General features: G+C 40.2%; 2 protein-coding genes across 2 annotated transcripts in view; one reads left to right on the forward strand and one right to left on the reverse strand.

Annotated features, from left to right (window-relative positions):
- Positions 1-3,828: 3,828 nt before the first annotated feature.
- LOC125240519 (SET and MYND domain-containing protein 4-like) overlaps positions 3,829-17,421 on the forward strand; it is a 35,210-nt gene continuing 21,617 nt past the window's right edge. Inside the window, 6 exon segments of the mRNA XM_048148412.1 lie at positions 3,829-4,058; positions 5,169-5,427; positions 6,424-6,604; positions 6,931-7,075; positions 7,765-7,917; positions 10,597-10,728. Coding sequence (XP_048004369.1) covers positions 3,904-4,058; positions 5,169-5,427; positions 6,424-6,604; positions 6,931-7,075; positions 7,765-7,917; positions 10,597-10,728 — 1,025 coding nt within the window. The 5' untranslated portion in view covers positions 3,829-3,903.
- Positions 14,526-16,200, reverse strand: LOC125241419. Its single transcript, XM_048149895.1, has 2 exons — positions 15,038-16,200; positions 14,526-14,663 (listed from the first exon to the last, which is right to left on the reverse strand). The coding sequence occupies exons 1-2, from the start codon at positions 16,013-16,015 to the stop codon at positions 14,658-14,660; spliced, it is 984 nt and encodes a 327-aa protein (XP_048005852.1). The 5' UTR covers positions 16,016-16,200; the 3' UTR covers positions 14,526-14,657.

Genomic DNA, 17,421 nt, shown 5'->3' on the forward strand with positions numbered 1-17,421 from the left:
GAGTGCTTTCGGCGGCTAGACCTAGACTGTACACATTCGCGATGTATGTATTAATAACGCGATTTTATTTTAAACATAGGTACCTTTATTTAAATCATACTACTCGTTTCAAATTAAGGTCCCTATAACTAATATGTCGGAGAATGACCAAAATGTGGTTTAAGATACGTTTTATGACGCTATATTTGACAAATAGAGCAAACAAGGGTTTTACAACTTTGTACAACCTGGCTGGTATTCGACTGAGTTCTGCCAAAACGTCAGAGAGGACGCTACTGTCTAAAAGAACAGAATCGAAAAACAGATGATGAACAGATGATTGCAGGCTGCCAATCACAGACCAACCCCTATAGACATCCATTACAAGACGACTCGCGGTCGCCAGCCTTCCTAGTATTTGCACTGATATAAGCGCGGGCGCTCGCCGTGCCCGATCAGTAGCGACCAAGTAACAGACCCGAAAGCAGCGCGTGTTTTTCGCAGTAAAAAAATTGAAAAAGGGTATTTTGATGTCTTAAAGATGTCCACCTGTAGTGTGAAATGGTGTGGAAAGGTAACAAGAAGCTCAAATTTAAAAACAGACGTCATTACATTCCACATAAAAGTCATATTTATAATTTATGCAGAGCCGGCATAGGTCAACTTACATTGGCCACTTACGCGTCAGTAGAGGGACAGTCCCTTTCATCTGGCGCGACTGCCCGCCGTCCTTGAAACGGCCAATCACAGCGCGCTTAACACATTCGCTTTCGCACCCCTGGCACTGGTGACTCGTATCGCGAACAAAATAATACAAGATTGCTACTCTATAGGAGGATCTCAGTGCTGCCAATCGATCTGCAGGGAAAATGGTTGAGGAGTGCTGGCGTTGTTGGAGATCCATCAGTCTAATCCGGCGGTTTGCTCGAAATAATAGGCGGAATGTTTTCTATAACGTGATTTAATGTGTAATCAGTTTTGTAAAGTAAATTCTGTGATATGGACATGGTATTTCATTGAAAAGCCCTCATAAACAACTACGGCAGGTCCTGACAACGGTTCTGGTATGATACGCCCACGATCCGACATGTATATATATATGATACCTATGACCTAATTGGATATATATGAAGAATCCGATATAGAAGGTGAAGATAGACATTGGTCGCAGCTCCTACATTAAAGGTTTTACATACATACATACAATCACGCCTGTTTCCCAGAGGGGTAGGCTACTTTACGTATTAAAGGTTTTGCCTTATGATTTTTTCCTCTGTGTTGTAATCCATACTAATATTACGAGTATAAATGGGAAAGTGTGTGTGTCTGTTTGTTTGTCCGTCTTTCACGGCAAAACGGAGCGAGGAATTGACGTGATTTTTGAAGTGGAGATAATTGAAGGGATGGAGAGTGACATAGGCTACTTTTTGTCTCTTTCTAACGCGTGCGAAGCCGTGGGCAAAAGCTGGTAATTTATATTTAAGAAATCGGATAGAAATATATAAGTTAATGAGTTGACCGTGACGTCACTGCTTTATAATACTAGTACGGAAGTAGCCTATTCTGTAATGTTGCCCCTACTGGTATTTCTAGGAGCAAATAAGAAAAAAAATACTATAAAATCAAACTTTTTTTGTCCCTGCTGGTATTTGCAGGAACAATTTAAAAAAATCCGATCAAAGCATATAGATATAAGATTCCATTTTAAAATCTCTAGGGATTCTGTCTAGCGTGTTATACAATTTAGGAAAAATCTTAATAGCGCGTTTTAGAAATTCCATTCCGAGAGATAAGCGACATCTAGTGAGTACTTCAGGAACTACTTTCACACGGAACTATCTGGTAAAGTCCTGTTCAAAGCTGGCTGGTAGAAATTTACCCTTGAAATGATAAATGTTTGTAATGTAATGACAATTCCTTTGGGCTGGCCAACTTTGTTATGGTTTGGTTGGTTGGGTATTTTTATACAATTAATTGACGAAACGAGAAGAAGGCTTGTTCCCAAGAGAGCTTTCATGTGAAAAATAGTGAAATCGCAACCGAGCGCTTAATCATATCGTGTGTGGTATCAAATTAAAGAGCTTTCCGAGTAGTTTACAAATATATAACATATTATAGGACTTTTTCTACTTAGTCTAACAAAATATGAGAAAATGTACAGAAGTGGCAATAATTGTGACGGGGAAGGCTCGTTTTAAAAAAAAATGCCAAAAATATATAATAGAAATTTATAATCACTAAGGCATAAGAGCAATTTTAGTAAACGTTGCAGATTTATTTTGTACGAAAATAACTCCGATGTGATGTAGATTTTCAAAGAAATTGTCAGTTAATTTTAGGTAATTTCTGAAAAAAAATGAATTCGTCTTAGCCTTGTTTACTCTTTTTTTTAAAACCTTATAATAAAAATGTAGTCTGAGAAGTTTGTAGTACAGGATATACGTATTATAAATTTACCAGTTTCAGTATTCCAAATTGTCCAAATTTTACAAATAAGATCGACTAATCCAGCGCTATACGGGGGTTTTCCTAAACGTGCATCAGAGAAAAATTAATAATTAATTTACTGAGTTAGTTTTCTAAAATCCAGTCTGATAAGCATCAAGATGATAAGATGTTACAAATAAGCTTCTGATCTGGTAGGAGTGGGATTGTATGTCATCAAAACTAAAGTTTGCCAAAATTTACCTCTATTTTTCCGCATCTCATAAAGTTTTCCTAAACTTATACCGCCAATCTTCGTTACTTGGAAACTGATGGAACGTCTTCTAATGGCCCCTGTACACACATGGCCAACAGCTCCACCAACCCTTTGTGAAAGCCCTTGGCCAAGATTAGAGCCGCTGTTTACACATTGGCGAACCAATCACTTGGCATTGGCTCTTCATGAAAGATGGACGTGGAATGGAAAAATCTAGGAAATTCTAGATCATAGACATTGACAGAAAAATTTGATTAAAAAATAATAACCCAAAATTAAATTATTTGAAATATTAACAATTTTTTTAATATTATGATAAGAACATTTATCTTTTTTAGGAAATACATTAAACATTTGCAAGGTTATTTTATTTCCTAAAATCTACACTATTATTGACATAGATAAACTTATTATTTTCGTAAATATTTCACTACCGTCCTCTCTGACGGCTGACGACCAACTGAATGAAGCGCCAATGTGTAAACGCAGTTGGCCATTGGCGCCAAGATCCTTTGATGTGTGGACAAAAAACCGACACGAATCGGTTGGCCGGCAAGCGCTAGCGCCAACTGCCAACTTACGGCCAAGTAGCCCTCTACACACATGGCCAAGGGGGTTGGTGGAGCTGTTGGCCATGTGTGTACAGCGGCCTTAAGACTGTTTTCACGGGACCACACTGTAGCTGCGCTGACTGAATCAAAAATATATCCTCCATTCTGTATATTATGCCTTTTCTCTCAGAACTTTATTTTGAATTTTTAACCAATTCATTAATGGATATTCAATAGATATAAATATTATAATGATTTAATTATATTTTCTTTTCGTTTACCCTTGTTTACCTAATCATTTTGACATGTTTTTGACCAAAGAGATTGGAGTTCTGATTGAAGAAGACCGCTCAGAGGTTGGTGTACTATGTCGATGGTCTTTACAATAAGAACAACGTATCTTGTGCGTAACGGAACGCAGTCAGTGTCAAATCAATAAACCCGACCAAAATAAGAAGGGTAGTTGTAGCCTCAAAATTCAGCGTAAACAAAGCTTATGTGAATCTGTAGTGTTACACAGTAGAAATCGACAAATAATAACACTTGAATTATTGAATATTTTCGCTGTTAGCTTAAGAATTGTATATAAAATATGCAATATAAACCAACAATATAGTGAGAAAATAGTGTTCGCTTAGTATAGATCCAGCTATAGTGCCTAATTTGTAGAAAATGAGTGGAACCAACAGTATGGGTATGCCGGAAGATGTGTCGAAACAGTGGGAGATTCTTCTGCTTCTCTTGTCTTCTGAGGAAAAGAAGATAGACAGAACGAGTGACTGTGAAGTTGACACGATGAACTACTTCTTGAAGAACGAAGGAGTGAGGTTAGTCTATAAATAATTCTGTAAACAAGAAAAAATACCGCGAGTTTTCGACTGGAAGGGCTTCTCAGTAACCTCTCTTTTAAGCCAGTCCTAGTTAGATATCAATATTCTTACGCCTTACGTGGTTTTAACCAGTAGAATAAAAATGCGTAAAGACTTATTCAAGTAGTTTAGTCGTAACATAAGGACTTAAGAGATTCATTTCATGATTTTCATGAACAGGTCAATATCATTATCAAAATAATCAAATATGTTATGTAGATTGATAATAGATAGATAGACAAAACTTTATTTGAATGCTGCAATAACACACAATTTACAAATATGCCATAAATATAACAAAAATCCGAAGGATTTTACTGACTTAAAATTATGTAGGTACGCTAATAAAATAAATATAATAAAAATTATTGCTCCACTGTATGTGCTATGTACAAGGTACACATGCAAGAATGTGATTCTTCAGAGTCAGTCAGAGTCACTTCTCCACATTGAACTTAACACATTCACGGGCACATACGCATAGTCATTTGTTTCCTTTGGTCTATGACAGATGACGTCACTGGCCGCCCGTGAATATGTTAAAACACTAACATTGTTGGTATGTTAGTTTAAATCTGTCTCAAATATTATACCTTGACAGGGAATGATTTATAAAATATATATAACCTCTTGCCGCCCAGTGTATGGTTAGCCAAAAAAGTGGTTTACCACTTTTCAACTCTATACTAAATACATAAGGTCGAAAAGTGGTAACTTTTTGGCTGACTGTACATTGAGATATAGATATTGTTGAAATAGACAAAACTTTAATTTAGCCTTATAAAGTAGTATTTCGTCACTACTTTGAAAAAATCTCGTATCTCACGCTGCTCCTCAAAGTTAAAACATAGTAAGTCTATATGCATTTCATACATACTTACTACAATTTTCTTTTCATTGACAGACGAAGTATATACATACAAGTATATACAAGTTTTTTTTAAGTAGTGACTATTTCTTTTGTTTCTACATTTTTTTTGATCAAATGAAACTCAATTTAATATACAACTAGGATAAAAATGTCTAGCAATTTTTTTGGTATTTACCTATAGGTATTTTATTCAACAGAAAAATCCTCCTCCACTGGCTAAGCCAAATGCGCTCAAGCTATGCCCGTAAAACCAGCGAGTCTGACACTGCCCTCAAGTGTGACGAGGTGTCCCTGCTGTGGCGACAGCGAGGCAACGAGAAGTTCCGCGCCAGCCTGCTTCGGGACAGCTACGAATGCTACAACAAGAGTGTGCTGTACGCGGCGCGGGACGGGGAGATGCTTCCTCTCGCTCTGGCCAACAGGTCCGCGGCGCTGCTCCGGATGAAGAGGTTCAAGGTGACACTGGGGGATTGGTTTAGAAATAACCTAACCACAAAATTAAAATTTTGAAAAAACCCCGACCACAACATAGTAGACCGATTTTCATGAAACATGGCTAAGGACACTCCCGCCTAACTCAGCTTTCAGACAAAAAAAAACTAAATCTAAATCGGTTCATCTGTTCGGGAGCTACAATGCCACAGACAGACACACACACAGACAGACAGACACGTCAAACTTATAACGCCCCGTCGTTTTTGCATCGGGGGTTAATTAAAGATAACATTAAAAACCTAATTTGAAAGTTGTTAATTTTTATTCTTATCTTAATAGCATTAGCAAAAACAAACTCATACTAAACAGCAAAAAGTAGCAACAATATGCAGTATCAGTATTATCAGTAAATTACACCACAAGTGCGGCAAAGAGGGAATTCGAGTAGCGATAATTTAAAACACGCCCAAATTGAGTATTTAAAACGACGCGAGGTACGAATCGACATATATCGTACGTTTTCCAGTACTGACTAGAAATGTACTACTTAGCGAACTTACTGAACAAAGTATTACAGTTGACTTTCATTAGAAACAAACTTCTTATTCAATATTAAATAATCGTAGCCATTCTACGTTTTTCTTCTTTGATTATTTCCTTTATTCATCTTTCGTCTTAAGTTAGGCTGTTTATAATATGAATATAAAAGTAAAATACAAAAATACATACAAAACAATATAAAAAACATAAACACATTTTAAAAAACCGTCTTTGATTTATTATTATTATTTAATAAGCAGGCAGGCAGTTAAAGAACTGATATAGCCTGTATCCAGTGATCATTGTGACAGTAATCATAGCCGAGTTGTAGATGTGATGTGCTTGTCTGGTCTATTTTTAAACTGATTCACATTTTGTGCTGAGACCACGTCTTCTGGGAGTTTGTTCCAAGATCTCACTATTGATTTGATACTGATTTGCTCTGAAATCTGTCTTAAACTAGTATTTTCTTTCCAGGAATGCCTCTCCGACATATCGCTAGCCCTGTCCCAGGGGTACCCTCGCGAGCAACGGCACAAACTGCTCCTCAGACGCGCGGACTGCCACGCGGAGCTCCGGTCCCGGACCGAAGCCCTAGCGGCGTTAGAGGAAGCGAGGGCACATGCGGCGGAGCTCCGGTTGTCGCCTGCTAGTACTGGTAACTAAATATTGTGAAAGACAAAAGTCCTTGTCAAAATGGTGGTGCTGAGCGACTAAATCAAACAGTCATAGAAAGTCATTGCCCTTGAAGGAGTTTAAGGTTAAATAAAAACAGTAGGTAAACTATGCATGTTATATAGTAATACATTTGTTTCATAACATTTTATCAAATTATTTTAAAAATATACTTTCATTTCATTTATTCAGTATTGCATTGTCATGTACATAACAGGTGTTACATTAAATCAGTCAGTTCATGACACCCTGTAAAGGCACACAATAGTAATTCTATTAATAATGCTTAACATATTGGTTTATTTACAGCGGAGTTCGAGCGTCTAGTGAAAATAATGGAAAACAAGATGGCCGCCCAAGAGGAAGCGGAAGTGAAGAAAGAGGAGCCTTTACCCGACCTTTATATGGGAGAAAACCCCAACTTTGTGTCCGCATCTAATGCTATAGAGTTAAGGTACTGATTTTTTTATATTTCAGGTCGCTAAACGAAGTTGCCGTTTCCTGGTTTCGTCAAACAAAAAAATAGTATACTCACCTTGGCCAGTCAATAAGAAAGCTGGAGATCACTTCTCGGCTTCGCCTCGGTCGACAAATCGTATCGCAATCGTAAATTATTGTGATCTGAGATTCCTTACTTTACTGTCTGTGACTGGTATTGACATACATACATACAATCACGCCTGTATCCCATAAAGAGGTAGGCAGAGCACACGAAAAACTCAAAGTTTTAGTGTTACTCTTGGCAAACAAAAGGGTTGCAAGAAAACGAAATTGCGACATTGCAGTGACAGGTTGCCCGCCTCTCGTCTACGTCACAATTTAACCTATATCCCACAGTCGACTTCTACGACACCCACGGGAAGAAAGGCGGTGGTGAAATTCTTAACCCGTCACCACACGGGGAACAATAAATACTTACCCCCTTATTCATAAACGTTCACTAAAGTTATCAAGCCGATAAAGTTCGTTTGTCCCTTTCCGACGTATTTGTGTGATAGAAAGGGACAAACGAACTTTATCGGCTTGATAACTTTAGTGAACGTTTATGAATAAGGGGGTTAACTGAATAATAAATGTAACCTTCAAAATTTAGACTACCAATTTTATCATCAACTGAAATCAATTCTACATTTCTCATTTTAGACAAAACGAAACCGTAGGCCGGCACGTCGTGACGACAGCGCCAACACGTCGAGGCGATGCGTTATTCTCTGAAGAGCCTTACGCGTGGGTGGCGCTGCCTTCGCCAGAGCCAGTCTGCGAGGGCTGCGGCGGTGCGGGCAGTAACCCTATACCGTGAGTGTAACTTTCAGTATGCCCCTTTGTACTTGGAGATTGCTGGAAGGAAGAAAAATCTAAAAATAAGATTTTCAAAAATATGCGGCTGTCGCTTTCGTAAAACTAGTGCCTACGCCAAATCTTGGGATTACTTGTCAAAGCAAACCCCAGGCTCCCATGATCCGTGTCAAATGCAGGGATATCTCAAAGAGAATGATGTTTTATAAAAAAACTAGTTTTTCCCGCGGCTTCGTCCGCGTACTAAAAGTAATCTTATTCAAACGTTGAACTTTAGATCCCCCATTTTACCTCCTTAGGGTGTGAATTTTGAAAAATCCTTTCTTAGTGCTCGTAGTGGAATCTCTAGGACCAGCGGTTTTGGCTATGCGCTGATATGTCAGTCAGTCAGTTTCTTCTTATATGTATATATTTAGATAAGTATCAAGAAAAAAAAAATACCTGTGGTGTAGGTTGTCCCCATCATCATATGTTTTTAATTCTGTTAAACTTATACAGAGTGGGGCCTGTAACAAAGGCGAAGAATTGAACTTTAGGCTATTCTACTTATACTGATCAACATTTGTTCAGTGACTTTTAAAAAATATGAAGTCTTTAAATTTTTAATTTTTCATACAAAATAAATATTAGCTTCAATGTACGCCATTATTGTTGTCATTGACGTTGTCTGTCACACTTTAAACTTAACAGAATTCGCAATACATTACCTCTTAGAAAAAACTTTCAAGGGTGATAAAAATCAAAATACAAGTTATTTTTAAAAGTCGACGAACAAATGTTGATCAGTATAAGGATAATAGCCTAGAGTTCAATTCTTCGCCTTTATTACAGGCCCCACTCTGTATATTTCGCACACACATACTTTCATTTGTTTAAAAAAATACATTCCATCGTCAATGTTCAGAGAGTAAAATGGGAGCCATCCTCCTTTATCCTCTTAAAAAAAATCCCCAAACTAAATAAGATGTGATTTAGATAATCGGACGGAAGCACGGTTAAGGCCAGCCACGCACGGGCGGCTAGTGGTCGTTCGTGCGCGGCCGCACTAATCTTGTGGGCTTTCTAATGCTTATGTCATTATTTTTCAAATTTATGCTTTTTTTGTCTATAAATTAATTCATTTCGTTTTATGTTTTTGTCTATAAAGTTATTTATTCATTGCGTTTTGTTTGTTCTTCAAATTTACGAGTTTGATAATAATAATAATTTTAGTATAGGGGCATTTTTAGAATTTGGGACCCCCCCCAATTAGCGTAAGTCGTTAATAAAAAATAATTCACTGTCAGTTTTGTGACGATAATTAAGCATGAAAGATGAATAAAAATATTGTTTTTGTGTTAATTACATAAACTTTAAACGATAATCTACATTCAGAATGTGAAAAAACTTCATTTTTAGACAGATTTTATCAGGGTTCGAGGATATATATCAATGGATATATATCAAGATATATATCCGATATATATCGGATATATATCCAGCTAGGTTCGACGATATATATCAATGGATATAAATATCCGATATATATCTTTTTTTTAATAAATATTTCAATACAAAATGGTTTTGAAAAATGTAACATTGTTAAAAAACTAGTTTTTTGTGTTTGTTACTGTTTTTATACAAAATTTTATGTTTTTTTGTACATTTTTCCTTATCTAATGTAGTATTCATAAATATCGCAACAAAAAAATGAAATGCCTTCCATACAAAATGGATATATATCAAAGTTGATATATATCCGATAAATATCATAAATATCTGACATTTTGATATTTATTATAAATATCGGATATTTTCGAACCCTGGATTTTATTCTTAAAATTGTCGTCACAAAACTGACAGTGAGTTAATTTTTGTTAACAACTTACGCTAATTGGGGGGACCCAAATTCTGAAAATGCCCATAGACTTGGTCCCGAAACTTCACATATCATAATAGGCTAGTTTCCTACTAGTCAAATCAGCTTCTTTTTAAGAACTGTCAAAACGGTTAATGCTAATATGGAATTACTATGAAATACTGAGGAGTGACGTCACGGTCAGTTCATTTACTTTATATGTTTCTCTTTGACTTATTAAATATAAATTATATTTAAATATAACCACTGTCCATATTTTTGTTCTAATTGTGTGGTGCTTTATTTCGTGCACTGTAAAAAATATTTTTCACCACACCAACTGGTAAAGGCTTACTTTGCTATTCCAAAACAGATAGCAAAATTGCATTTTATCCTCAAGAGAGCAAAGTAATTTCATAAAAATTTTAACTTGATGTTTTAAGCTGGATGGTAGAAATTACCTGGTCTAGTGGTAAAGACGTTAGCCGCGTAAGCTGAAGGGTTCGATTCCCGGCTCGGCCACCAGTGGGTCTTGTCGTTTTTTTCTTTCGTGTATGATATCTATTTCAATTTATAGGAAACTAGCCTATTACCATGAAACCTTTTTATTGCGCGAAATATGTATGTATTTTTTTTTTATTTTAGTAACTTTGGGGGGCTGTTCACTCTCTTCATATCATGAGAGTAATTTTACTTGAAATTTACTATATCGAGAAACGTATTCTAAACCTACAAAAACTGCTTAACGGAACAGGTTATATTAACAGCTAAATATATTATGTTTATTAACTTTACAATTAATCTTATACAAAAGAATGATCTACGAGACATTTTTTTTTCAGCTGCGTCACATGTTCCCGTTCCATATACTGCTCCGTAGACTGTAGGGTCTCAGCGACCCACCATCGCTGGGAGTGTCCCGGGGCCACGTTCAATCTCTATCCCACTATTGGCATCGCCCACTTGGCCTTAAGGTTAGTATCACAATTTATACTACTTGGTCAATTTAGCCCAGTACTTGAAGTAGTGGGTCTAATCGACCCACCATAGCTGGGAGTGCATTGCCCACGTGGCCTTAAAGTTAGTGCAATTATTTATATTACTGGGTCAATTTGACTTCTCGTGGGAGCCTCACCCATAGAGAACGCGTCCCCGGGCGGCGGATAGGGGAAAGCTCGGCAGAAATGCAGGGTAGGAGGAAATAAAATACCTCCCGCGGGCCAAACAGGCACCCCCCGCCGGGCCGCTCGGACATATTCCGACACCGGGCCGGCGGGGGACAGCGGCAGCAGGCAGGCTGCCGTGCAGAGGATGGCGGCGGAGGAGCGCAAGTCAACGGCGGCATCCTAAGCCCCAGTCAGCAAGAGGGGTTACTGTCTTGGCGTCAGGTGGCAACCGGCCGTAAAACCAAAAGCCAAATCAAACACTCCTCGTCATATGAAAAGTAAGGTGTAATGTATTCAGAGAAGGACAATAATAGGCACTTTCTAGCTCAAGGATTTATTCGAGACTGTCTGAAGTGACACATGTCAATAGGTATTTCTATATCTACCTACATAAGTACATCACACTTCTCCACACTTAATTAATACTACTAACTAATATTTTTTTTAGCATGCGTAATAGGGTTACCTACTTAAAACTAGGCACTTAATCTACAACAAGGAAACATCGATAGTAAATTAGGACGAGGCATCTGGCAGAATACACAACAATAGGTATAAAGTACACATTGGTAACGGGAACCCGTTCGTCCAACAATACTCATAAGGATAAAAATCATCGCTATGAATGTAGAATATTAATAATGGATCTTATGCTCAAGGAATACGATTCATAATAGATTAATTATTCCCAGACGTAATCTTAACAACAATAACTAAACAATAGAGTTACAAGTAGCATTCATTCCGAAAAATTACCTACCAGGTTATGACATAGCGTAATGTAGCGTATTATAGAATAACATATACATTAATATAAAGGAGAATGCTACGCAATGAAACTTACAATTCTATTGCGGGGGTCTATCTATTATACTTAAGTAGCCCCCGTGCTTATTCTTTATATGAAGGTTTATTCAATGTACATTGTCTAATGGGCCGCGACCGGGTCGGTACAAGAGGGGTGGTTGGCTGGTTTGCTTGTTCCTCACCACTCCCGGTATCCCGCCCTGGCGTAGAGAAGCATTCCACGTCCTCCTCTTCCCCTTCCACCGTACTTCGCGCCGGCGAAGCATCGAGACCTCGGCGTCGAGACTTCCCTCGTGCTACTGAGCCCCCACCCCTGGTACTCGCTCGCGGTGTTGTAGGCTCTGACGCCTTATTAGGGTTGGATCAATAACCACGGTCTCACTACACCCCCGCTATTTTGTGGATAGACTATAGAACTCCTCATTCTCCGTTTCAATTGGTCGATATGGCGGTGAATACGATTACCCTGACAATCAGTAATGTTATAATCGGTATCCCCTAAAATCTCTGACACTTTACCCGGTTGCCATTTCTCACCTTTTAGATATTTACGATACCAAACCTCATCACCTATATCCATTTTCCGTTCTGATCCTCCAGCTAAGCGAATTTGACGACGTTGGTTTTTATTTACATTCATACTTACATCCGGTTTTAACAAATCTAAACGCGTTCGCAATTGCCTACCCATCATGAGCATTGCGGGGCTCTCCCCGGTGGTACTATGCGCCGTATTACGATAATAAATTAAATAGGTGTTGATAGCGTTTAGAATGTCAGTTTTTTCTATAACCGCTTTTTTTATAACCTGTTTGATTAATCTAACCCCGTTTTCTGCCGCTCCGTTCGACGCGGGGTGATAAGGGGCGGTAAAAATATGTTCTACCCCGTCTAAGGCAAGAAAATTAAAAAATTCCTTACTTGAAAAAGGCGGCCCGTTATCGCTTATCAATTGTTTAGGTATTCCCCACCTAGCCCATACTTCGGTTAATTTCTCAGTAATCGCAACTGCGGTCGTGCTGGGAACCTGGAACACTTCGATCCATTTAGACATAGCATCCACTAGTATTAAATAAGTTTTACCATGGATGGGGCCTAAGAAATCCACATGTACCCTTGTCCACGGTCTTGTTGGCCACGGCCAGCCACGCGGCACGTGCCGCGGCGGCGCGCTGGCCACCGCGGCGCATGGCGCGCACCCGCGGCACGCCGCCTCCACCGCCTCGTCGAGGCCCGGCCACCACACATAACTGCGCCCCAGCGCCTTGGTCTTAACTATACCCATGTGAGGTTCATGTAGAATTTTTAAAACTTTATCGCGACACTTCTCCGGTATCACTACTCGGTGCCCCCACATGACACAACCTAGCTCGTCATATAATTCTAACTTTCTGTTAAAGTATGGCTTCAACGTATCAAAATCACATTTATCCGGCCAACCCTCGCGAATAAAAGTTAATACTCTGGCTAAAACAGGATCGCGCATAGTGTGATACTTTATTTTACTATAATCTAATAACAACGCGTCTTGTGCGAAATGCAGGTAAGTCTGCTCCGGAATATTATCTCCTAAATTATTCCGTGTCTCGTTGCAATTAGGTAACCTAGACAACCCGTCCGCACAGTTATCTTTCGTATTCACATACTCGATTTCGTAATCATAAGCCGATAATATTATTGCCCACCGCTGCATCCTGCTAGCTGTCATTGTTGGTATACCTGTATGCGGACCGAATATCGATACTAGTGGTTTATGATCTGTGCGCAATGTGAAATGCCGCCCATACAGGTACTGGTGAAATTTTTTTACACAAAAAATTATACCTAAAGCTTCACGATGTATTTGCGAATAATTCGCTTCCGCGTTGTTTAACGTGCGTGATGCGTACGCGACGGGGCGCTCCCCGTCCGGGCCAATCTGGGTCAAAATCGCCCCTACCCCCCGCGGTGACGCGTCACAGGTCGCTATTAACGGTTTACTAGGATCATAATGCCTTAACACTGTAGCGCTCGACAACAAACGTTTTATTTGTATGAAAGATTCCTCGCACTCCTCACTCCAGTGCCACTCCGCCTCCTTTTTCAACAGTTTATATAAAGGAGACAATATTAAACTGAGGTTTTTAATAAACCTACCAAAAAAATTTACCGTCCCTAAAAACGACCTTAATTCCGATACGTTACGAGGTTGCGACATTTGTAGGATCGCCTTTATCTTTGTCATGTCTGGTTTGATACCCTCCCTAGAAACGACATAGCCTAAGTACGATACTTCCTTAGCTAAGAAAACGCACTTATTTTTCCTTAATTTTAATCCGTTAGTAAGTAAACGTTGGAGAACCGCTTCTACGGCTTGCAAATGCTCTGACTCCGTTTTCCCTCCGATAATAACATCATCTAAAAATATCTGTACATTAGGTATGTTACCCAATAAATTCATCATAATACGCTGAAATATACCTACACTAGACGATAAGCCGTACACCAGTCTATTATACTGAAACAATCCCCGGTGGGTATTTATAACTGTGTAACGTTTAGACTCGTCCAATTCAATTTGGTTGTACGCTTGAGAAAGATCAATTTTACTGAAGTACATATTGCCATTTAAGTTTACTAGAACATCTTCTATTTTAGGGAGGGGATACCGATCGACCAATAAATACGGGTTTAAGGTACTTTTATAGTCTGCACAAATTCTAAGGGAACCGTCCGGCTTATTGATAGGTACCAGTGGTGATGCCCAGTCCGAGCAGTCGACGGGCTCGATGACGCCGGCGCGCAGCATGGCGTCCAGCTCGGCGTCCACGCGCTCGCGCAGCGCGTAGGGCATGGGGCGGGCGCGGTGGAACACCGGCGCGGCGCCCTCCCGCACCCTCAACGTCGCCTTGCCGCCCTTGTACCGGCCCAGTCCGTCGCCGAATAACGCCTCATATCTGCCGAGCAAATTTACAATGTTCTGTTTACCTGGTCCACTAGCCTTATCTATTACGTAATTACACTTTAATAACTCCGGTATTTTTATATTTAGTTCCACCAACCATTGCCTTCCCAATAAAGAAGTTGAGCCACCTTCAAATATAAACAACTCTAATTGCTTAGTACATTCATTGAAAGTTACCATGGGTTTAATTATACCTAAAGGTCTAATAGAAGGCCCTGTGTAGTAATTAAACCCCGTTTTAGTGGGTTCTATATTCATGTGTGAAAAATATTTATCATATGTGGTCTTACTAATGCAGGCATGTGGCGCGCCCGTGTCCACCTCCATATTTATAACTGTATGGTCTATATATATGGGTAAACTCACCGCCGGATAGTTATTTAAACACAGGTGATTAAATTCGTGCTCGAGGTCTCCGCCGTGATCCTCACTCGGTTCGTGATCGGCCTCTCCAAAATGCATGGCACTCCGCGTCGGCGCCGCCGCCGCTGCCCCTCCGCGCCGGGCCGGCGCGCGGGCTCCGCCGCGGCCCGCGGGCCCCGGCGCCGCGCCCCAGTCTGGGCACACTCGCCGCAAGTGGCCTGTACGCTGACACTTGCTGCACACATAATCTCGGAACTTGCAGTTAGCGTAATTATGATTGCGCGCGCCACAGGCTTCACAGTTCCTCTCCTGGCGGCCATTATAATTTACGTTTAATTTCCGTTGTTGCGTAACTACAGGCGCCCGCGATTGCCCTCCGCTGAATGCCCCCGATCGGGCCCGACTCGCGAACATAACGGCCTGCACTTCTCCCGTCCCGCTCGAACTCGTTACCTTTGTTTGCTCCACTATCGCCGCGTCCCTCTCTGCCGCCTCCAATGATGTAGCCAGTTTGACTGCATCTGCGAACGTTATATTATCGTCCTCTGCAAAAAGGCGTTGCCTAATCAAGTCGCTGATTAAGCCACAAACGAATTGATCCCTTAAGTTACCATTTAACTCCGAACCAAAGTCACAATGCTTCGACAGCCGTTTCAACTCCGCCACATACGTGGATACCTTTTCACCGCCATTTTGTCTCCTTTGTCGAAACCGGTACCTTTCTGCTAAAACCGACGGTTTTGGCTGTAAATGATGGGACATTAATTCCTTTATTTTGTCTAAGGTTAAATCCGCCGGCTTTTTAGGACTTGCCAAGTTTTCTAGCAACTCATACGCCTCATCCCCCATCGCTGCTATTAACACCGGCACCTTCAATTCGTCCGCCACTTTATTCACCTTATAGTACATTTCCACACGGTCCATGTACGACGACCACGCGCCGTTGCTGACATTAAATTCGTGTAACTTGCCGATAGACATGTTGATTTTTCTACTGCACGCGCGAAATTATCACTACCTGTCGCCACTGTAATGTATTCAGAGAAGGACTAGGTATACTATTGGTGAGCGACAATAATAGGCACTTTCTAGCTCAAGGATTTATTCGAGACTGTCTGAAGTGACACATGTCAATAGGTATTTCTATATCTACCTACATAAGTACATCACATAAGGCAAATAGAATGATACATAATACTAGGGCGTCCCCCTTAAGCGACGGCACCAAAGGCGATAAAAATGCTAGGGCGTACCCCAAAAGCGACGATCGAGCTATGGGTGCTCACAACCCAAAACTGCGCATAGCTACTTGGAATGTGGGATCCATGACTGGACGCAGCGCCGAATTGAGCGAAGTACTACTCAGACGCAGGGTCAATATATGTTGTATACAGGAGACCAAACGGAAGGGGTCAAAGTCTCGCAGTTTCGGAAACGGATATAAGCTCATATACCATGGCTCGAGCACAAAACAAAACGGTGTAGGGATTGTGATCGACAGTGACATGCAGGAGCGGATTGTGGAAGTTAAGCGCGTTAGCGACCGCATTATCTCAATCAAACTTGCACTAGACCATCAACCGTGCATAAATATAGTATCAGCGTACGCACCGCAGGCCGGGTGCAGTAAAGTGGAGAAGCAAACTTTCTGGGACAACCTTAACGATCTAATGCAGTCGTACACAACGGATGAAAACAAGTATATCGCAGGAGACCTCAATGGCCATGTTGGAGCCAGCTCTTTTGGATATGAAAGAGTACACGGAGGGCAAGGTTATGGAAGGCAAAACAAACAAGGCACAGAAATCCTGGATTTTGCAATTACTCGTGATATGGGATTGATCAACACATTTTTTGCTAAGCCAGATAAGCATAAAATAACCTACTCCAGCGGCGGTTTAAACACCCAAATCGATTATATCCTAGCCGACCGTAACAAGCTAAGCACCTTTAAGGATTGTAAGGTTATACCCGGTGAGCCCCTTACAACACAGCATCGAATACTAGTTGCGGACTTCTCCATGCTAAAACCCATTAAGACACACAAAGAACAGATACCCAAAATACGCTGGCACAAACTTAACTCAGCAGAAGGTGACGACCTCATTGAAAATGTCAAGCTCTACCTATCAAAAAAACCGTCGATAAATGATACTGCAGATGTTATGTGGAACGAATTTCATGACTATTGCGAACAACAGGCATCTGAACTTCTAGGAGTCTCCAAAGGACCACTAAATAATAACAAGACTGCGAAGTGGTGGCAATTAGAAGTGAAAGAAAAGGTAGAAACCAAAAAACGCCTCTTCAAAGCTTGGCAGCTAAGTGGAAGCGATGAAGATCGCGAAAACTACAGAACCGCAAAAAAAGAAGCAAAGCGGGAAGTT

The sequence above is a fragment of the Leguminivora glycinivorella genome, chromosome Z (assembly GCF_023078275.1).
Source record: "Leguminivora glycinivorella isolate SPB_JAAS2020 chromosome Z, LegGlyc_1.1, whole genome shotgun sequence".
Lineage (NCBI taxonomy): Eukaryota > Metazoa > Arthropoda > Insecta > Lepidoptera > Tortricidae > Leguminivora > Leguminivora glycinivorella.

Coding starts and splice junctions, on each gene's coding strand:
- LOC125241419 (XM_048149895.1), bottom strand. CDS start 16,015: ATGTCTATCGGCAAGTTACACGAATTTAATGTCAGCAACGGCGCGTGG.